At 42.6% G+C, this 23113-nt stretch overlaps 1 protein-coding gene across 2 annotated transcripts in view; it reads left to right on the forward strand.

The window, feature by feature from the left end:
* Positions 1-1165: 1165 nt before the first annotated feature.
* LOC147445946 (putative prolyl 4-hydroxylase 6) overlaps positions 1166-23113 on the forward strand; it is a 31329-nt gene continuing 9381 nt past the window's right edge. The window contains exons 1-3 of one of the 2 annotated variants that reach the window (XM_086525270.1): positions 1166-1326; positions 1467-1589; positions 1723-1818. In XM_086525270.1, the coding sequence (XP_086381396.1) occupies positions 1295-1326; positions 1467-1589; positions 1723-1818 (251 nt within the window). In that variant the 5' untranslated portion in view covers positions 1166-1294. Of the gene's footprint in view, positions 1590-1722; positions 1819-23113 lie in introns of both variants that reach the window. The other variant, XM_086525269.1, reaches the window with a different exon arrangement.

A 23113-nucleotide genomic window follows, 5' to 3' on the forward strand; every position in this document is an offset into this window, starting at 1 on the left:
CATTCACAATTACAACATGTATGGAATGTCCATCTATTACAAATCCCACATCGAGTTACAATCTGTGCAGACAATTGTGGCCTTGGGAATCAAAATCATTGAAGAATTCCTCTCCATCCACGACTACTGCAACTGGCATATCATCTCTATCTACAAATCATCAAAAGCGTCTACAACTACCTTGTTGACACAGCCTAATAACCTACGACAAACATCTTCACACAAAACAACCAGCATCACAACATCATACATTTTATGCCTTCAATAAACAAGACAAAGAATGCCCTTCAAGCCCCTCTCACTAGATTTCAGTCACATCCACCATTACAACATGTATGGAATGTCCATCTATTACAAATCCCACATCGAGTTACAATCTGTGCAGACAATTATGGCCTTGGGAATCGAAATCATTGAAGCATTCTTCTCCATCTAGGACTAGCTCAACTGGCATATCATCTCTATCTACAAATCACAAAAAGCGTCTACAACTACCTTGTTGACATAGCCTAATAACCTACTACAAACAGCTTCACACAAAACAACCAGCAGCATTGCGGCGACTTCAACATCCACATCGAGCCTATAGACCCCCAATACTCTCGCTTGCAAGCTCAACTTCACATCCATGGCTACATGCAACAAATCCATGGCATCACTACAATGTACAATTCAAAGCTAGACCATATTTGGATCAAGAACGCTCCCTTCGACTCAACATCAGGAACTAGATTTTGCTTCTAGTCTAACCATTCCTCCACTCATCTCTCACTCCCCAGAATGGTCCCCCCCCCCCCCTCTGTGGTGCCTGCCCAAAAACCAACTCCATGCTTCAAAACAACCCAGAGTGGGTTTAAGTTCAATCAAGAGTTTGATTGCTAACATATCATCCTTGGAAGCCGATCACACTAGACTACCCAAACTATAGCTTCCTCCCCAATGTTCTAAAATTCTTCATATGCACTCACATAAGTCCCATACGTTTTTTTTGCGTTTCCGTTTCATCCTCCATGGCCAGCCTCTTGATTTTATCAACCACTGCCCCCTTTCGATGAAGAGGGTTTGGTCAATTATCTACTATTGTAGGTGAGCACTGGGGCAAACACCCTTCGATAGGTCTATTACTTTACTAAGTGAAAGCCATGACGTTGAAGACGTAAAAAAGCTCTCTCTCTTGGGATAGTTTCCTACGATGTTAAGACTCTCTTGTTCTTCTTCTCCTTCTCCTTCTCCTTCCTCCTTCTCTCGGGCGAGTCTGCTGTGTACTCGCAGGGGAACTTCATTGTGAGCAGAAATGGTTGCCACGGAGCACAAAGTAGCATGCCAGTGAGAGAGAGAGCTTCCAAGGATTATGCTGAGAGAGAGAGAGAGAGAGAGAGAGAGAGAGACGAGAGCTTGGTTTTTGAAGTAGCTCATCTACTCGCAATCAGTTTGATTATTTTACGTGGGTCTTGTTTTGTTTCAAGCCTTCCAGAGTCAATGATGAAGCTTCACATTCAGTTGGCCATTCTGCTACTCTGTGTAATGGCCTCTTCAACAACAGTACACGCATCCTTTGTGGATGATTTGCCTGGTTGGATGGGAGAGATGTGAGTCATTTTTCTTGACGCATTTGCCGATAGCAAATTCTTTTCTGAAATTTCAGCAGTCAGAGTTGACTATTTTGTAAGGCTGGGTGTGTGACCATCTTATTTCGATTTCATTGCTGTTGTCACGGTGTAGACGGACCAAGGTTACTTCTTCAAGTTCTCTTAAGCGAGGAGGAGAGGCCTTTACAGTTGATCCAACAAAGGTGACCCAATTGTCGTGGAAACCTAGGTGTGTAATCTATATTGCATCTTGAATGGAAGAATGTAGAGCTGATAATTGTTGTCACTGAAAAGGAATTCTTTTGGTTCATTGTCTTGACATTGGGCTCTTCAATTTGCTGATGAGCGCATTACAAGCCGGCAAGGGTGATCAGCCTTTTGGCAGGGCCTTCTTGAACATATATGTATCTTTTGACAGTTGTTCAGCGAAAGAGGGGTTCTGAAAAGTTAGATCTATTTTCATGATGGATAACTTTGTTGGACAATATTTGTTTGAGAGGGCAGTGGGAAGGCATCGAGCCTCTGGCTGTGAGCAATAGAGAGCTAGACGAGTTGAAACAAAGAAGAGGCATGCAATAGGTAGAGATGGTTGGAAGTACAACTGCAAGAATGCATGCAAAGATGGAGAACATGAGTGCACAACAGAGGAAGTAGTATTGTTGACTGAGTGAATACAAAAATAAGGCTTGCCCTCCTACAACGATGGAGGTATATACAAACCAGGGGAAATAAACATCCTTGGTGGTCTGTTCCTTGGTAGTAATGAAGTGAACTTGAGCTGGAGCCTTGCACTGAAGTGTACCCTTTGTCATCAATTCGCATGGGGGAGTAAGCCTAAAGCTTTGTGAAAAGCTTCGAACTTCTCAAGAGACTAAGCCTTGATGACATAATAATAATACACCTCGATGTGCTTTGTGCGAATGTGTAACACTCGCTTCCCCGCAATTGCCAAAGCCCGTAACGAGCGTGGTGGCAGAATGTTGTCCAACACACACACACACACACACACACACACACACACACACACACACTCTTTTCATACATTATCACGGGGTTCGAGGAGTGAGGGGGGGAAAGGGTCAATGTTCTTGGGTTTGGCTTCTTCTTGTTGGATTCTCTCATGTATTATGGCGTTGTCTTTTGCCATATTAAAGGATTTAGAGCACAAAATCGTTGACCGGCTCTCTCAAAGAGGAGGCGTCACTCGTCTGGTTGGATGCACCTACGCTAGGATCAAGATACGGGAATTGCTGAAGTGAAGTCTAGCCACCTCGGATGAGGGCACAGTGGAGGACATGATCCTACCAGAGCAAAGGTACTCTTATTGCTCTTTTCTCATCACAAGAGCTTGCCTCTGGGACCGCCAGCTCCAACTGCACTCTTGCTTTCGGGGATGGATAGATTTTTCTACGTCCGTGGTCTGAGGATTTTACATTAGCTTCTTTGAGGACAAGTCCCGAAGTATCTTGTAAAAATTGCTTTTCGAGAGGTACCTACGGAGTTTAGGTTCTATTTTTGCCAGACCATTTATGTGCTCAATATAGACCCAAACATCTAGGTCATCTATAAAGGTAGCTACCACCCCTTCCACAGAGTTTCCAAATACTATATGACTCTTGAGTGGAAATGGGTACGACACTCGCACAAGAATGTGGTCACTGGCAGAGGGGATCAATGCCTTAGATGTCATGAGATGGAGCATCTGGTGAGGGATCGCTCGAGATGGCGACAATAGAGACAAACTGACCGCAAGAGATGACAGTCCTCATGGTAATAGGAGACCTGATAGAGTTCTGCACAACAATAGGACCCTATACGATAGCATGAAGAAATCAAAATCAGAGGGTTTATAGTCAATAGCAACGGAGTGTTCAATAGTAGCACATTATTGATGAGACAGAGAGACAGAGACAGAGATAGACAAGTAGGCAGGGGCAAGCACAACCTATCCTTGTTTATAGACGTGTAGTGAGACAGAGGTCAGATGAGGTGGAGCAACCCTAGACAGACTTCTTGAGGAGAGGTTACCAGAATCCAGCTCATGATTGAGAGGTGGTCGTAGAGCAGTTGCACATAGAGCATGCAGACCAGTAGTCGATGGCAATCCCCGAGTAGCTGGAGTTGCCCAAGGATGCGCCAATTCAGCATGCCTTGGATCCCTTGAAGATTCAGTGACAAATGCCTCTTACAGTAATTACTATTGAGGGTGAGCCTTTTTTTTTTGGTAATAAAAGTGGGCTATGACTTTTTGCATTACATAAAATCAACCATAGGTCCATATACAAGAAAGATGGAAAAATCCGAAAGCAAACCACAAGAGGCATCTGCAGATAAAGATACTCTAATCAAGTGGGGAAGTGTAGCTATCTGGATTGTGATCAAGTTTGCACAAATCTGCCAAAGCTCTATCCACGTTAAGCCATGCATTGAAAACCACAAAGTCCATTGCTGTGTATTTGACTGATATAAAGCATCTGTTGTAAAAACCTCTTGTAGCAGCTCACAAAAGCCAAGGGGTTATGAAACCCCTAGGCCATGCCTCCAAAACATTTGCAAGAGTGAGTCTCTTCAGTTTGCCGAGGAGTTTGCCTATTGAGTAGGGTTTGCATCACGAGCAGATGTCCCAATATCTGAGATCTTACCTGCACAATTCTTGGTAGTTGGACCATAGAGATTTCCAGATGTCTCTTTGAGGACGTTGTCAAGAGGATGTTACATTTTCCTTAGTCCAAAGAGGGATCCTATGGTCAGATTCAAAGCGCAGGTTTTACATGAGGGTTCCTTTTGGATAAGGGAGATTGTTTATGACACCATATAGGAGCAGACAATGTTTGAGGCTAACTACTTTATTGATATCAGATAGTTTGCAAATTTGTTTGAGAGTGAGTTTAGTAGGGCCTTCGGGACGTTGGTTTGGTAAGAGAAATGTGCATCTTGGTACCTTCTTTAGGCTTTTGTGGTGGATGATGATCAGGTCCCTCTTGCCTCTCTTACAGTATGGTTGTGCCGTAGATTTGCATTCTTCTTTGGGGTACATCGTCAGGAAATTTTAAGAGTTGATGCGCATGATTTTGGATGCACAAGCTAGGGGTTTCACTGTCCCTTGGCTTTTGTGAGCTGCTACAGGAGATTTTTACAGGAGATGCTTTATATTAGTCAAACATATGGCATTGGAGGTGGGGACAGAGCTTTGAGCGGAATTGTGTAGGCTTATCACAAGCCAGAGCTACTTTGCTAGCCTTCATCATGGCTGAGTACGCCCATCACCTCCGGAGAGTGATAAAAAATCAGCTCGTTGGTTTTGTAGAGTACGTTAAAAGCATGAATGATCTCTATACAAACCTGCACCTACTCTTGGGCATTGACGACGTGAGTAGGGATGTCATAGCTGTTGTCCAAGCTATGCATGATAAAGGTGTTAAATCTTATTCTTCCTGTGTCACGTGCACATCTAACCCTATGTGCATGTGGGCAAGCTACTTCATGACAAGGGTTCAGTTAGCTTAGGAAGTGTTCTGGCACCTTTGTGAGTCTGTTCGTAAACCATGCATGTCCAGACACTTGATGCATATCCTTTGGTTGCACACAACATGATCATCAGATTGCAGTCAGAACCCATCAGGAGCATTTTTACAGTGCACAGACCTATTTTCCCTATTTTAGCCATTTTTCACTTATTATTAATAAGGGACTGTTGGGAAACTAGGTATGGAAATTCGACCAAGCAGGTATATAAGAAAAGCTAGCGCTAGTGTTTTCTGGCAGAAGAGGCAGCAGGGATGAAGTGTCCAAGAGTGCACCTTCTCAGCAAGACTCCCCGACAGGCAACCTAGCGTTTTCAGCCACCAGAGGAGCTAGCGTTTTCAGCATTTGCAGATTAGCCCAGTGTTTCGCAATTGCAGATGAAGCCTGGCGACAGCAGATCATAGCAAACTCCCTAGCGTTTTTGCATCAAGCAGCAGATCAACCCAACGTTTTTGCAACATACAGTCCAACCTAGCGTTTTGCAGATTCCCAGCTACAGATTCAGCTCTAGCTTCAACGTTTTCAGTTTTCAACACTTAAGACACCGCAGATCAAGTCCTAAACCTCACAGATCTCACCTTCCCGCAACAGATCCTCTCCTCACTGACAAATCAGCAAGCGTTTGCAGATTCAGCCCGCTATCCACAGATTTCAGCATCTGCGTTTTCAATGCATTGTCATCGCGTCGTCCTCGTTACCGCCGTCGTCATCGACATAGAGTCAAAATTCAGCAGATACAAGATTTGCAGATTTCAGCCCTTAGCATTTTCAGATTTCAGTCAGTCTCCCGTCGTCCTCATCGTTGTCAACATCTCAGCAAGACCATTGCATTCAGACCATTGTAGATATTTGTGCAATCAATAGTAGATTGCTCTCGCCATAGAGAGTGGGGCCCTTGGAGGAGGGTTTGACAACATTCTGGTGTCGTATTCTTCTCTCTCTCTCTCTCAGCCTCAGTACCTTCATGCACAGTGTTTTCCACTTTGTTTGTGATCATTGCACTCTCTCACTAAAGAACAGAAGGCTCTCCCTTCCGTAAGTAAAAGGAACTTTTTAGCACAGTGCGGAGCACTCATCTTGAGCAAAGTTCAACATTCACTTCCGCTGCACCTTACATCCTGTTTGGACAAGGAGCGAAGTTGAGATCACATATTGTCAAGTTTGGATCTTTGTACTTCTTTGGTTATTTGCAGCCTCTTCTTCGTAGGTTTGTAATAGTATTCATTTTTCGATTTCATATTTAGCTTACGTTAGGACTTAAGAATTTGTTCCTTTAGAAGTTGTTGTGTGAAGTTTGATTTCTAGGAATAAGGTTTTAAGATGTCTTATCCTTTTTTGTTTAAAGTTCAGTACTTGTTTTAAGTTTTTGCTAAGCTGCGTCAACTTATTTTGCGCATGCCTTTTCTAAAAACATTTTTATGTTAATAATGTTTTGTCTTATCTAGTTTTGTTTGTTTCGTAGCAAATAAAGTGATTAAGGTTTTTTTATCTTTTGTGGTGCGTATGCCCTATCAACTACCTCATTTTTGTGCTAATTTTTCCGATTTAATGCTTCTTTTAGTGCTAGGCTTCATTATGGCTGAGTTTACCCTTGATCTCTGGAGTCATGACAGAAACTCAGTACGCTGAACTTTGTGTTGATGTATGCTCGTGTGTGTGTGTGTGTGTGTGGTGTTGTGTTTGGGAGCATATGTTATTACCTAGTTCTACACCCACTATTGGGCACTGACGATGTTAGTGGGGATGTCGTGGTATTTAGTCAATACTATGCATGATGGAGCTGATGGTTATATTGTCTTGTGGGTGACTACCATGGGTCTATACCTTGCACTTTCCTTTATGGGTGAATCTGGGCTTATCCTGGATTCATCTAGGTATATATTCCCCCCCCCCCCCCCCCCCCTTTTTCTTTTCTTTTCTTGTCCCTTGCGTTTATAGTTTTATGAGTGCTTTATTCCCTCTTATAATTCGTGAGTTCAGACTATTATGAACTTATGAAGGTATATCTTCGTTTGTACAAGTATTGTGTGGTTTGATTTGGGATTTTTCTCCATGATCTCATTGCATATCTTTTAGGATTTTTCCTCATATCTCTTGTATATGGACCTATTATAGGGTAAAGAGCCCAACCTTTTGAGAGAGAGAGAGAGAGAGAGAGAGAGAGAGAGAGAGAGAGAGAGAAGATTAACATCCATGGGAGGCCAAACTCGACATTTGGGATAGATCAACTACATCCTTTATAGTGTTTTCCAATTTATGAAAGAGAAAAGCTGAAACTCAAGCTCCGTAGCTCAAAGCTCCATGGTACCATCACAAACATATATCATTCTTTTTTTACAAGAAAATAAAAGGTATGCAATCATGTTTCTTGATCAAGGATCTGCTAATTTGGGGATGATTTGTCTCTAATAATAGCTTCCCCCCCCCTCCTTAGACTGCCCATTTCCCATTCTTCTTTGCTTCTCTCACCTTAGCTAACTTTAATGATTTGTTCTTTAGACGAATGCGTGCGGGTTGGTCAAATATCTAGAGTGATTTCTTTCTATCTTTGTGGTGCGTATGCCCCATCAACTACCTCATTTTTGTGCTAATTTTTCCGATTTAATGCTTCTTTTAGTGCTAGGCTTCATTATGATTGAGTCTGCCCTTGATCTTCGGAGTCATGACAAAAACTCAGTACACTGAACTTTGTGTTGATGTATGCTCATGTGTGTGCGCGTGTGGTGTGTGTTGTGTTGGGGAACATATATTAGTACCTAGTTCTACAGCCACTATTGGGCACTGATGACGTTAGTGGGGATCTCATGGTATTTAGTTAATGCTATGCATGATGGAGCTGATGGTTATATTGTCTTGTGGGTGAGTACCATGGGTCTATACCTTGCACTTTCCTTCAAGGGTGAAAATGGGCTTATCCTGGATTTATCTAGGTATATCTAGAGTGATATTAGATATCTAGACTTATGTTCCTTTTGGTGACTTTATGACTGCTATGTGTCATAGTATAAAACTGCCATATTATCACTCATGTCATAGTAGAAAACCTTTACTTGCTTCCTCTAGTACTATTTGCAAGATTTTATGTCTCAACCTACCATAGAATCGGAGCATGTCGTTGCATCAGGACTCAGATGCAAGCGAGAAAGCTTTATGGTATATTCGTCCTGTGAAGATAAAGCACATTGATGTTAGGTATCACTTCATTCGTTAGGTGCGAGGAAAAGCACATCGGGCTTGTCAAGGCTCACATAAATGACAGACCCACTGATTTGCTAACCAGAGGTTTACCGTTTACCATCTGAGAATTTTGCACATTGTTGAGTGCTTATGGGCGTTATGTAGAGATCTAGACTATACATACCTTGTACATACGTCCATAGCTTGCTTAAAGGCACATGGGTCTTGAAGTGGGCACGGGGATGGGCACCACGTGCCAACGGAAAGAACAGATTGGACAACTTTAAGCACTTCAAATAACATTGAACTGAAAGTGATGCACGACACACGAGACGGGGAGTGACAGAGGTTCCACTCCAAGAGAGCACTGGCCCCAAACCCTGGCGCCCCTTGCGTTATTTCTTTATATTGCTTGAACTCCAGCAGCCTCAACATAAAACACGGTATTTTGTACATCTACCACGTCAGCAGTCCAACGCAAATTGCGGAGGCGTTCGTACAAGCCTACCACATCATCAATTGGTTGCGCAAATTCCATAGTGTGTTTCTGCTTTATTTAATATCTTTGTGTCACCTGGGCCCCATCGGACGGGGTTCCATAAACTGGTAAGACTTCTTTTGTTGCTTCTTCTTAGGGCTTAGACCCCTCGACCGAGATCTGTAGGTCTGCTGAGGTCTTCAGTGCCTTGACACGTCAGCAGTTTGTGATATCTCCCCCTCTTGAAAGAAAGTAATCATCCGCGATTACAACATATCTGCAAAACAACTCAAGTTAGCTCAAATATTTCTGTGGGTCATTCCGAGGCACATTCCGAAGGACAATCAGTTTTCTCACTCCAAATTGGAGCTCTTGATATCCTGGGTCGTTGGCTTCCCAAAAAAATCTCATCTAATAAGGACTACATTCTCATTCTAGATCGGAGTTTTTGATATGTTGGCATAGCGGTGTCTTGATGCACTAAAATTACATACCCAAGCAATCTCATCCGATTAGGAATATTCAGTACTTGGCACATCACAATGCAACACAAATGCTCACATATGCATGTTACAAGACACAAAGAACAGCATCGCTGAGCACTTCCCCGAGATAGACGGTCTGTGGTATGAAGCTACTTGACAACTATCTCGTCATCCGCAAATAACCTAAAAAGGTATGGGCCATGAGTTCAGAGGACTAATACAACCAAATGCTCCCCAGACCGCAGCCTGCGTCGCTTGGAAGTCAAGCATAACTATACATCCCGTCTGCGTCGTCCGGAGGTTTTCTAGCATACAACGAAACGCTCCCCAGACATCTCGTTTGCGTCGTTCAGAGGTTTTCAAGCATACAACGAAACGCTCCCTAAACATCCCCGCCTACGTCGTGCCGAGGTTTAGACAATATCAAAACAACATTGCTCACTACTCCACTCGGGAGTAAATCACCAAGCATTGAAACTAGTATTAAAACTAAAGTCAAACAGTTCAAATCGGCACCAAGACAAGTTTAATAGATACCATCCATTTCAAACAAATTTCAACAGTACTTCCTCAAACAGAGTTCAAAAGTATTTAAAACAATTCATGTAGGTTTTTGTTCGGACAGTCGAACTTTGAGGACGACTGGCTTGTTCTTTTGCATCACGTAATGGTTCGGTTCCTGATCTAGAGAGTTGCATCATTTTTGTTGTGCTAAGGCATGCCCAAGAGAACGTCGCAATTGCCCAACTTCATAATGTGGAAATCGGCTTTTTCGTGATATCCTTGGATGGTCACTGGAAGAGCACCAATGAGAGGTACCACCTTCTGGGTCTGATCGATGGCTAACTCAACTTCAATTTTGCCACCCTGTGGATCATAATCAAAGTCTCTCTGCTTCAGGAATTCTGGATGGATAAAGTTTTCGTTAGCTCTTGGGTCAAAGAAAATTAGGGCTTTCAAGCGTTGACTTTGCCATATGCTCGACACAATTCATTTGTACTTTCAAGACGTATGCCATAGATATTATGTACGTTGATGCTATGTCATATGAGGCCTTTGAGGTTGAGTTTCACGAGACTCCTGAGAATTTGTTCGTCGTTGCCGAGAGTTTTGTAATTCTGTTTAGTGGTCGGAGTTGGTTTTGTGATAAACTCCAACTTTCCCTTCATGAGTTTGTAGCCGACCGTGGCATGGTCCATAAGCACTTACATGGTTGAGACTCGCTTGGACAGACAATATTCTTGCAATGGTGATGGTAGTCCAATGGTGTATCGCTCGCACTGGTCCTTTAAGAGAATGAACTTAAAGACACTGGGAGGTAGGCATTGAGAAACCTTTGGTTATAGTCGTCCACGGTCTCTGTGGCAAGCATTTTCAAGTTGCTCCATTCTGCCAAGATCTGGACTTCAAAGAGAGAAGTCTTACATGGCTTATGCCCTGTAAGACAGAGCGATGAAGACGGGAGCGCGCCCGATGCGCGATGGACTAAGGGTGGGAGTGCATAATAAGTTCGGGATCGGGGCATGCAGATTCTTTAATAAACTTCCGAGCGTGAAGATTCTTGCTCTGTCTGCTCTTTCATAGGACCGGTATGCTTTCAGAAAAGCATACTGTCTCAAGCTCTGATACCACTGTCACGGAGATGAGCACCACGTGTCAATGGAAAAGAATTGACTAAACAACTTTAAGCATTGAACTAAAAGAGACGCACGACACACAAATAACACTGAACTAAAAGAGACGCACGACACACAAGACGGGGAGTGGCGGAGTTCCATCCCAAGAGAGCATTGGCCCCAAACCTTGGCGCCCCTTTCGGTATTTCTTTATATTGCTTAAACTCAGTACAATCCGGTACTTTGTCCTATGCTCTCCCATGCGGAGACGTGACAGAGACTGAGCCCATGGCACATATTTAAAGGCCCGTGGCCTCTTAAAAGCAGTAACTACATGAAAAGATTCAAGTTCTAAAAGCATATGTCCAAAAGAAGTAGCACCAAAAGCTGCCAGCGTGTTTCACAGAAATCCGTACAGTTGTTGCTACGTCAGTAACCTTAATGTAAAACACGGAATTCTGTACATTTGCCACGCCAACAGTCCAACGCAAATTGCGGAGGCGTTCGTACATGCCTGCCATGTCATCAACTGGTTGCGCAAGGTCCTTTGAGTATTTTTTTGCTTTATTTAATATCTTTGTGTCACGTGGCCCGAACGGACGGGGTCCCATAAGTTGGTAAGACTTCTTCTGCTGCTTTAGCTTAGGGCTTAGACCCCCTCGTGCGAGATTTGTAGGTCAGCTTAGGGGTTTGCTTTTGGTCCCTTCCAAGTACCTCATTATGGACTTTGCAACATCTCAATGTGCTTTGCCAGGATTAGACATAAACTTGCTCACTACTCCCACTGAATAAGCAATGTTAGGTCTAGTGGCAACCATAGCATACATGAGAGAGTCGCAAGCTGAAGCATAAGGTACTCCCCTCATAGCATTGGTTGCATCATCAATTTTCGGGCAATCACTTGCACTCAACTTTACATGTGGCTGCAATGGCACGCTCAAAGGCTTAGCATCAGCCATATTAAACCTCTCAAGTACTTTTTCATGTACTTTTCTTGAGACAAATACAACAGTTTATGTTGCCTCTCTCGTTATGCGCATGCTCAAAATATGTTCAATTGAACCCAATTTTTTCATTGCAAAAGCTGAATTCAGTTGGTTTTTGAGAGTGTTGAGAGTGCTCTTATTCTTCCTGACTAACAACATGTCATTCACATACAATACAAGAATCATTGGTTTGGTGTCCGCATCTCTTTTGATGTATAAACAGTGATGTGCATGGTTGTGGTCGAACCCACGTTTCGGCATAAAAGTGTCAAATCTTTGGTACCATTGTCTAGAAGCTTGTTCCAACCCATACAAACTTCTTTTCAACATGCATACAAGGTCTTACATGCCAAGTAAAACCTTCTGAGTGCATCATGTATAGGCTACACTCTTCTTCAAGATCACCACGCAAGAATGCTGTCTTTACATCCATTTGATCCATCTCCAAATCCAAGATAGCAACGAGAGCAAAATGAACGCGAAGGGTAGTCATTTTTACAATAGGAGAAAACACCTCCTGAAAATCAATGCTTGCCCTTCTACGCATATCCTTTGGCAACAAGCCTAACTTTGTACTTGGGTTTGCAATTGACAGTTTTGATTTTGTACACCCACTTGTTAGGAATAGCTTTCCTACCCTTGGGTAACTTAACCAAATCCCAAGTATCATTGGCATGCAGTGCCTTGATTTCTTCTTGCATAGCCAACTTTGACTTGCTCTTAGAATCACATGACATGGCCTCTTTATATGTAAGAGGCTCTCCCTCATCTGTCAACATAATGTATTGAAAGAGGGGTCAAATCCCTGCTAGATCTCTGTAACCAGTGATCTACATTATTTGGTTTAGGTTTTAGATCAGGAGGATGAGAACATCATCATTTAAGGGCTGATGTACATCATCTTCAACCCTATTTTCAGCATATTCTCTTGGTTGCAAATCGCCTGTATGCAATGGTTGTCCAACATCATCTGGCTCAATAACCACTGGCCCACTGAGAGTTTCGGGCCTTGTGGTGCATCCTGAGGCTCAATTTCAGAACTAACAGGTGGTTGTACATGCTGAAATTTGATCTTTTTAGAGTCAACATCATCAGAGGCAACATTGGTTTTAAGCAACTTTGCCTCATTAAATACAACATCTCGGTTGCATATAACCCTTTGAAGTTGAGGTAGCCATTCTCTATAGCCCATTTCTCCTTCATCTCCATATCCCATGAAGATTCCTTTCATTGACTTGGCATCAAGCTTACTCCTTAACTCAGGCCTTACATGCACAAACGCCCCACAACCGAAAATGCATAAGTGGTCATATGATGTTAGGTGCAACGGAAGTGAATGTTGAACTGTGCTCAAGATGAGTGCTCCGAACTGTGCTCAAGGATTCCTTTTACTTACTGAAGGGAGAGCCTTCCGTTCCTTTAGTGAGAGAGTGCAGTGGACACAAACAAAGTGGATGAACACTGTGAATGAAGGTGCTGAGATTGAGAGATAGAGAGAGAAGAATACGACACCAAAATGTTGTCAAACCCTCCTCTGAAGGCCCCACTCTCTATGGCGAGAGCGGTCTACTATTGATTGTACAATGCTTTGGACTTGCCGACGATGTCGACGACGAGACGGGCTGAAATATGAAAACGCTAATGGCTGAAATCTGCAAATCTTTTATCTGCTGAATTCTGACTCTATGTCGATGACGACGATGCAACGACAGCACGCCGAAAACACAGATGCTGAAATCTGCGTTTTCCGGCTGAAACTGCAAACTTCGCGGGATTTGACCGTGCGGCGAGGAACTACTGCGGGAAGGGGAGATCTGCGAGGTTTGGGGGTGCTACTGTAGAGTTTGAATGCTGAAAACTGAAAACGCTGAGTCTACTGTGGTTCTGTCGCAGATGCAAAAACGCTAGGCTGATTTGGGATCCTGCTGCAAAAACGCCAAGTCCCTTGTTGTGCAATCTGCCAACGCTAGGGCTGATCTGTCTTCTGTTGGTTCTGCTACCCGCCGGTTTGGATCTGCAAAAGCAAAACGCTGGCTGATCTTCGGTCCTTGGCTGAAAACGCTAGGTTTACCGCCGGTGGGGGGTCTTGTTGAGAGGTGCCTGTTGAACGTCGTGTTCTTGCTGCCTCTTTTGCTGTGGAATGCTAGCGCTAGGTTTTCTTTTATGCTGCCTTGCTCATTTGCCCTACCTAGTTCCCAACAAAAGTCACTTAAAAAATAATAGGTGAAAAATGCCTAAAATAGGGAAAATAGGTTCTGTGCACTAGAAATCGTTCCTGATGGATTCTAATGGTAATGCTGATGATCATGCTGTGTGCAACCAGAGGATATGCATCTACTCTAAGTGCTTGGGCACAACGAAACCGAGAAACACGTTGCAATAGGCCTGAAACGTGAAACGGGTGAAACGCCGGGAGTGAAACGCCTTTAAAAAAAAAAATCCTTTTGAAAATTTGGGCATTAAATAGTTATTTATTTATTATGTATATGCTATTTCAAGGTTAACATAGCATGTGTCTCTACTCACTGCACTGTGAACACCTATTTTGTCTACACATAACACTATATATACACAAAATTGGCGTCTCGGTTTGACGTTTCAGCGAGGCCTTAGCCTAGGGTGAAACATTTCGGGGTGAAACGCCATGTTTCGGGTCTGAAACGTTTCGCGGATACGTTGCCTAGGCATGCACGATCTGCGAACAGACTCACAAAAGTGCCAGAACACTTCCTAAGCTAGGCTAACGGAACCCTTGTCCTGAAGTAGCTTGTCCACGTACACATAGGGTTAGATGTGTCATGTGACATCCCCTCCTTTTCAAAGTGAGGTACTGGTACCAAACTGTATGGCGTCGAGGGAGATCGTCAACAGCGTCTGGATGAATCCTGGGAAGGACTCTTCGCCGGCCCACTCTGATGTGTGGGTCGTGCGATACTTGAACTTCATAAAGGTCTGCAACGCTTGCTTCTTTGGGCCGCGTCGAAAGCGACAAAGTCTTCTGAGGCTCCTTCAATGCGTCAACTTCGTCTACAGTCATGCGTCTACCTTCTTCAAGAATCACCGAGGTTGAAAATTCCTGAAACCACTTTCAACACAAAAACATGAACATACCCATTCCATGTAAAGTGACTGGAAAAATTCTAGTCTTTCAAAAAAACTGTGCATGCAATGCAGATGAACAAAGTGCCGGAGTGCCAAACTGTTCATCAAACACACACAAACAATGGGGTTGAATGTCGACTTTTCAACCAACCGTGGCAAAACACAATGGAAATGCCTATGCTTGATGCTCAATCCTTCTTGTGCTCTTTCTGATACTGTGTCATGCCAAGGAAGAGACATGAAATGTGAAATTCTTGGGTGCAAACATTTTATCTTTTCATGAATCATCCGCATACATCCATCCTCATTCATGAGTGAATCGTGCTCATCGTACAATATGTCATGCCTATTAAAAGGGATCACATAAGGACGATGACTAAAATACAGGAAAGCATCACGAATGAAACACTCGCACAATGTGTACTGACTAATCACTCGTACACATAATACTTCTTGTGGGGGTTCTGTGGACCTAGGCTCAAGAGCCAAGATCGGTTCTTCTTGAGGGGGTTCTTTGGACCTAGACTCGACTCGAGAGCCAAGAGCGATGCTTCATGATTGATCGAATCTGCAATGAGGTTAGCTTCACTAGAAAAAGTATCAACTAACACATCATCCTTGTGAACAATCACATCTTTTTTTTGCAAATCATCATGCTCGTGAGAAATCACATCTTGATCATGCAAATCATCATACTTGTCATTGTCATCCAAATCATCATGCTCATCATTATCATTTAAATCATCATGCTTATCATCATCATGCAAATCATGTGTGTCTTGCTTTGGATAAGACGAGACTGAAAGAGTCTCCTCCTCCTGGTTCTGTTCAAACTGCACCTGCACAATAGAAAAAAGTCGCCACAACTCTTTCATGTGTTGGTCGCTCTTCCCTTGTCTTGCTTTGTTCTTGTGATCAAATTTTGCTTGTCTTTCTTTGTTCTCGCGATCAAATTTGGCTTGTCTTTCTTTGTTCTCTGCTTGTCTTTCTTCGCGCTCACGATCCAATTTGGCTTGTCGTTCTTTGGCTTCCATGCATGCTTGCTCGCACTCACGCGCTATGGCTTCCATTTTTTCTTCGTACTTACAATCAATTTTTGCTTTTCTTACTTCGCGTTCTAACTTCCTTTCCATAAACATATGGTCCAAAGCCTCTTAGGAGTTAGTGCAATCCTTGACGTAGATGGGGAAGGGAGAGGGTCAGAAAAACCTCGTGGTGCGGAAAATTCTTCGTCACCTTCTTCATGCTCATCACCTTTATGCAAAGTATCCATTCCGCTTCGGGTGATGACCATACACTGAGATCTTTGGTTCTTAAGTTCACGAGGAACTTGGGTTCTTGAGGGTCTTGAGGTTCTTGGGTTCTTGAGGTTCTTCTTTAGCTTGCAATCTGTGTTAGAGAAGGATCTTCTCTTCATGTGAGCTCTTCTCTTTCCCGCGGGCGCATCTCTTGGCGGCCTTGCGCTCACACCAAGGTTGCTTTTTTTCACTTCACGTCGATTGGCCGGCCACTAAGTGCACGGTCTGCTCTCAATTATTGAAAAGAGAAACAAAGGGAGGCTGGACAAGCCCTTCTTTCTTGGGATTCTTGTCACTCTTCAAAAACACGATTAGGAATCGACACGCCCAAGAGGACTTGGGTTACGTACGACCTCAACAAGCAAAAAAAATTATGTGGTTCTTTCCTCGAGTGATACAGAACACTGCCAAAGCTCTGCTACCAATGTTAGGTGCAGCTGAAGTGAATGTTGAACTTTGCTCAAGATGAGTGCTCCAAACTATGCTCAAGGATTCCTTGAAGGGAGAGCCTTCCGTTCCTTTAGTGAGAGGGGGCAATGGACACAAACAAAGTGGATGAACATTGTGAATGAGGTGCTGAGACTGAGAGATAGAGAGAGAAGAATATGACACTAGAATGTTGTCAAACCCTCCGAAGGCCCCACTCTCTATGGCGAGAGCAGTTTACTCTTGATTGCACAAATCTCTACACTGCTTTGGACTTGCCGACGATGTCCACGACGATGAGGACGACGACGAGACGGACTGAAATATGAAAACGCTAATGGCTGAAATCTGCAACTCTTTTATCTGTTGAATTCTGACTCTATGTCGGTGATGACGGCGATGACGACGATGCAATGACGACGCGTTGAAAATGCAGATGCTGAAATCTGCGTTTTTCGGGCTGAAACTGCAAACTTCGCGGGATCTGACCGTGTGGCGAGGAACTGTTGCAGGAAGGTGAGATCTGCGAGGTTTGGGGTGCTCCTGCAGAGTCTAAATGTTGACAACTGAAAAGGCTGAGTCTACTGTGGTTCTGTCGCGAAGATCTGCAAAAACACCAGGTCTCTTGCAGATGCAAGAACGCTAGGCTGATTTGGGATCCTGTTGCAAAAACGCTGAGTCCCTTGCTGTGCAATTTGCTAACACTAAGGATGATCTATCTTCTGCTGGTTATGCTACAACCGGTTTGGATTTGCAAAAGCAAAACGTTGGCTGATCTTCGGTCCTTGGCTGAAAACGCTAGGTTTATCGCCGGTGGGGGGTCTTGTTGAGAAGGTGCCTGTTGAACGTCTTGTTCCTGTTGCCTCTTTTGCTGTGGAATGCTAGCGCTAGGTTTTCTTTTATATTGCCTTGCTTATTTGCCCTACCTAGTTCCCAACGAAAGTCACTTAAAAAATAATAAGTGAAAAATGCCTAAAATAGGGAAAGTAGGTTCTGTGCACTGGAAATTGCTCCTGATGGATTCTGATGGTAATGCTGACGATCATGCTATGTGCAACCAGAGGATATGCATCTACTCTAATTGCCTGGGCATGCACGATCTGCAAACACTCACAAAAGTGCTAGAACACTTCCTAAGCTAGGCTAACTGAACCCTTGTCCTGAAGTAGCTTGTCCACGTACACATAGGGTTAGATGTGTCACGTGACATATGAAGTGGGTTTGCTAGACCAAACCTCTTCAAGGATGCCAACTTTCAACACAGTGTGGGGTGAATGATTGTAAATATGAACTGTAGTTTTAAGCGCCTCTCCCCAAAATCATTGAGGGAGATTAACCCTGGACAACATGCATCGGACCTCTCACACAAGGTCCTGCTATATCTCTCAGCCAGACCATTAGACGAAGGACTACAAGGGGCTGTTAGCTCTCTTGATACCATTTTCTTGGCAAAACTTAACAAAATCAGCAGATGTGAACTCACCCCCATTGTCTATATTCAAGCATTTCAGTTTTCTACCTGTTTGGGTAGTCACAAATGCATGAAAGGTTTTCAAAGAAGCAATCGTGTCAATTTTATTCTTGAGCGAATAAACCCATATTTTCCTAGAGAAATCATCAACAAAGTAAACAAAATACGGAACACCACCCATACTCTTTACATGCATGCTACAAACATCAAAATGTACAAGATCAAGACAATCAGATTTAGGAGAGACACTAAAGTCATAAGAATTTCTCACTTGCTTTCCATATTGGCATTCATTACAAAAATCAAGCTTTAAGCCCTTAGTATCAACTCGAGAGGAAAGAACATCAAGTCCTTTCTAGCTCATATGGTGTAATGTTTTGTGCTAAAGCTCCAAATTAGACCCAATCTCTATTATAGCAACAAACTTGTGTGGCAAGGCTTTGCAATGCAAGAAGTAAAGTGTCCCCTTCTTTGTGCCCTTAACAATTTTCATAGCATCTTTTGTGAGCTTCCAAGTACCACCACTAAAAATGGTGTTATAACCATGTATATTAAGTTGTCCAACAAAGAGCAGACTCTTCTTGATGCCAAGAATATATCTAACATCATGCAAAACAAGTCGTTGCCCATTATCAAGGGCCAAATGAATAGTGCCTATTCCATCAATTGTGCAAGCATGATTATTTCCAAGATAAACCTTAACATAGTTGCCTGCATCAATAGTGGCAAAACACTCTTGAGATGGAGTCACATGAAAAGAGGCACTTGAGTCCACTATCTAGGAGTGGGACAAGCCATCACTCATAGACAGCAAAGCATCAATGACATCACCCTTGGTGATCTGCATGTCCTATGCATGATAAACATGGGCATCCATAGGAGACATAGTGGCACACAGAATATCACCTATGTCAGAGAGTTCCTCGATCACCACATTGGAGGTTACATTGACCTTCTGCTTGTTCTTGGAACCATCAAATACATCTGCCTTGTCATCCTTTTTCTTCTTGTCACCCGCATTCTTCTTCCTTTCTTGCTCTTTCTTAAAGTACCTGCAATCTGGCTTCTTATGGCCTTTCCGACCACATTGATAACAAATGACATCAGATTGCTTTCCTTTGCTCTTGCTCCTGTTCCTTTGCGTTGGCATTCCCTCTAACCATGTGAGCCGAAGCATTAGCCTCACCACTTGCCTTTTGTCTAATTTCCTCATTGAGAGAACCCCTTACTCCATCAAAGGTAAGATTTGGGTTATTAGACAATGAGACCACCAGGGCCTCCCAAGAATCAGACAAGGTCTAAGCAAAAAAAGGCCTTTTAACTTATCATCAAAAGCGGGCAAACTAGAGTCCTGCAAGTGGGAAAGAACACCTGTAAAAGCACCAATGTTCTCAGCTGCAGACTTTGCAGTATCCAATTACATATGCGCATCAAGTACACCTGGTTCACTGGCGTCCTGTTTTCATAAGTGGCCTTGAGCTTTGCCCACACAGCATAGGCAGTGTCAAGACCCTTGAGGTCTACCAAAATTTCATCCGCAACAACCATTTTTACATACACAATAGCCTTTTTGTTTAAATTAAGCCACGCCTCATCATAGCTGCAGGCTTTGCATCTTGCAGTGCACTATCGCAATCTTTTAAGAAAAGAATGCTATGCATTATCTCTTTCCACAAATTGAATACAGTGCCTTCGGATCTCTTGATTTTGAAGAGATTCTTCACATCTGAAGAAGAGGAGGCCATATTATCACTTGTGCACAAAAAACAGAAAATTGAATTTCTGAAAAAAATAAAAAATTAGTAATTTGCTGAAATCTCACTGATTTTTGCAAAAACAAGTGCCGTAAAGGTAGTAGTACAACATTTCTAGAAGCTTCCCTTCGAATTTCGTATTTTTTTTAAAAAAAATCAAAAATTTAATAATTTTTGAAATTTTTGTAAAAAATTACAGTACGTTGAATTTCTTGCCCAAAAACTTGGGATTCTTACAATTTTATGGTGCAAACCACAAATCAATACATGGGGTAGCTATGTGCATCAAAACGCCCAATTTTCATTGCTGAAATTGACTTGTAAATGCTGAAATTTATCCAAAAATGGAAAAAACACACGTGTTCACAAATTTCCTTACTTGAGAGACTTCTTGCGATGAAAACTTCCTAAAATGGGAGAGAGCTTCTCGAGGGTGTAGGGCTGAAATACTTAGCTATTCACGACGAATTCCTCGCGAGGAATTTGCACGAGGCTTTGATACCAGCTGAAAGAGGAGTTTCACGAACCCAAGTTGGTTGAGTTTGAGCAGCGGTGCGTGTGCGCGCAGGATGAGTGCAGAGAGACAGAGAGAAAGCAGCGATGGTTGCAGGGGAGGAGATTACGTAAGTTTTTAGAAGTCCAAAAACTTAAGTGATGAGGGTTTTTGGGACTGTTTTATTAAAATGTGCCATTTGGCCACTTAATCAATGTGAAACCGTTAAAAATAGTCCATGTGGCCCAAAGGCCAATAAATGAAGTATAATGGCCAATGTGCCACATTGGCCACTTGGACAATGTGAAACCTTCAAAAATAGTCCAAGTGGCTCAAAGGCCAATAAATGAAGTATAATGCCAGTGCTGGCCCAAAATGGTGGGCTAAAACATATCTGCGAAGCTCTTGAGCAGAGCTACGCTTGGAAACGGTCCAGAGGAGATCGGGAGTGACCTCTGGGCATTTACCCCAAATTAGGCACCTTCTGCGCTTCCCATTGCTTGATGAGGGACTTTAAAGCTCGATCCTGCTTGTGTTTTGCATATTTGGATCCTTGGATTCTTCGAATACTTAAGAAAGCAATTTATGATCCTCTTGATGATGATCATCGGTTGCTCCGCCTGCTTTTTCTAGTACTTTCTCTCCACGGTGACCTTGACCTCTTCATACTCGCATTGATTGTTGGGAGAATCTGAAGCCGTGTTGCAAGTCTAACACTGATAATTGGATTGGATTGCCCACAAAAAAGCAATCGTCGAAGCTCTAGGAAAATTGAAAGTGATTGCTGCTCACAATACAAATTGTTGAGAGGAATTGAAGCCATGTTGCAAGGGTCCTATTGATAATTGGATTTGATTGCCCACAAAAGAGATTCATTTGAGCTCTGATGTCATTGAAAATGATTGCCACTCAAAATACAAATTGTTGGGAGGAATTGTAGCCATGTTGCAAGTCTCCTATTGGTAATTTGGATCAGAGTGCCCGCAAAAGAGCAATCATTTGAGCTTTGATATCATTGACAATGATTGCTATACTTGATACAAGCTATGATGCACATAGAAGACTTGAATCACGCTTGCAAGAAGGAAAAGAACCGGAATAACACCTGCACAATGTGGAAGAGGTGCAAAGTTCCCTCTAAGAGATGCTGGCCCCTAAACAAGCACTTCTAGCAGTTTTTCTTTCATGTATGGATCGAGCAAAAGTGTGCTTGCTTTGTGAGTCCACTCGTAGAATCGTCATACAAGAGGCACACCCCTCTAAGAGATGCTGGCCCCTAAAAAAGCACTTCTAGCAGTTTTTCTTTAATGTCTGGATTGAACATAAGTGTGCTTGCTCTGTGAGCCCACTCATAGAATCATACAAGAGGCACATTGGTCATGGTTGCAAAAAGCAACTACAAAGCAATTGTTGAAAACAACTCAAAAGGTAAAAGGCAATTTGTTCATTGCCACGTAGGGGCTCTCTACAAAGCACCTACATCCATGTGACCCGCCATATCAACGCTGGCTGTAGGTTGTCGCCACATCATTGTCATCCGTACAGGCTGCCACATCAACATGTGGAAATTAAGCCCGTTCATACGGTAGTGCCGCATCATCATCCTACCGTGTCATGTTATCACTGTGTGACGCTTGTGCTTGTGAGTAGAAAATGTTAACAAAAAAAATTTAAGAAGCTTTTCAGCTTAATTAAAACACAAGGGCTATGGACATTGAGTTCAACACAAGCATTCTACCCCTTTTAACAAAGAAAATCCTCATGAGCAGGTGGAGAAAGGACAAAGTTTGCGGTGGACAGGGACAGGTCGTTTGTCTCAAATGTGGGTGTTTTTTTAAAGCACTACTGAGATAAATCAAGTCTTTTTTAAACAATTGGAACTTGAGGCACTAGAGTCTAGTATTGAGTCATATGGCCCAAAAGAGTGATATGAAGGAACTGGGCATTCCTTTTGGGCACTGACTACGTGAGTAGGGCACCTACTCTTGGGCACTGACGACTTGAGTAGGGATGTCATAGCTGTTGTCCAAGCTATGCATGATAAAGGTGATAATCTTATTCTTCCTGTTTGGACAAGCAACGAAGTTGAGATCACATATTCTTTGCTCTTCGTAGGTTTGTAGTAGTATTCATTTTTCGATTTCGTATTTAGTTTACCTGAGGACTTAAGAATGTGTTCCGTTAGAAGTTGTTATGTGAAGTTTGATTTCTAGGATAAAGTTTTTAAGATGTCTTATTCTTTTTTGCTTAAAGTTGAGTATTTGTTTTAAGCCAAGTAAGTTGCGTCAACTTATTTTACACATGCCTTTTCTAAAAACATTTTTAAGTTAATAATGTTTTGTTTCTAACAAACTAAGTGATTTAGTTAGTTAGTTTGTTTGTTTTTGTTTTTCTTTTCTTTTCTTGTGTCCCTTGCTTTTATAGTTCTATGAGTGCTTTATTCCCTCTTATAATTCGTGAGTTCAGACTAATGTGAACTCTTTTTGTTATTTTGGTTGTATCATGATTTATTGTGTAGAGCTTCTTTTCGTCTTGATTTTGGTTTGTTCGAGTGTTATGTCTTTTATTTTTTAATTTTTCTTGATTTATCTATTTGTTGTTTTTTGCTTTTGATTTTGTGTGTGTGTGCGTGTGCGCGTGTGTTTGGTTGTTGTTGTGAAAAAGTTATAAATATAAATTTGTAGATCGCATGTTTTTAATAAATAATGCTTTT

The sequence above is a fragment of the Adiantum capillus-veneris genome, chromosome 12 (assembly GCF_014529385.1).
Source record: "Adiantum capillus-veneris isolate H3 chromosome 12, ASM1452938v2, whole genome shotgun sequence".
Lineage (NCBI taxonomy): Eukaryota > Viridiplantae > Streptophyta > Polypodiopsida > Polypodiales > Pteridaceae > Adiantum > Adiantum capillus-veneris.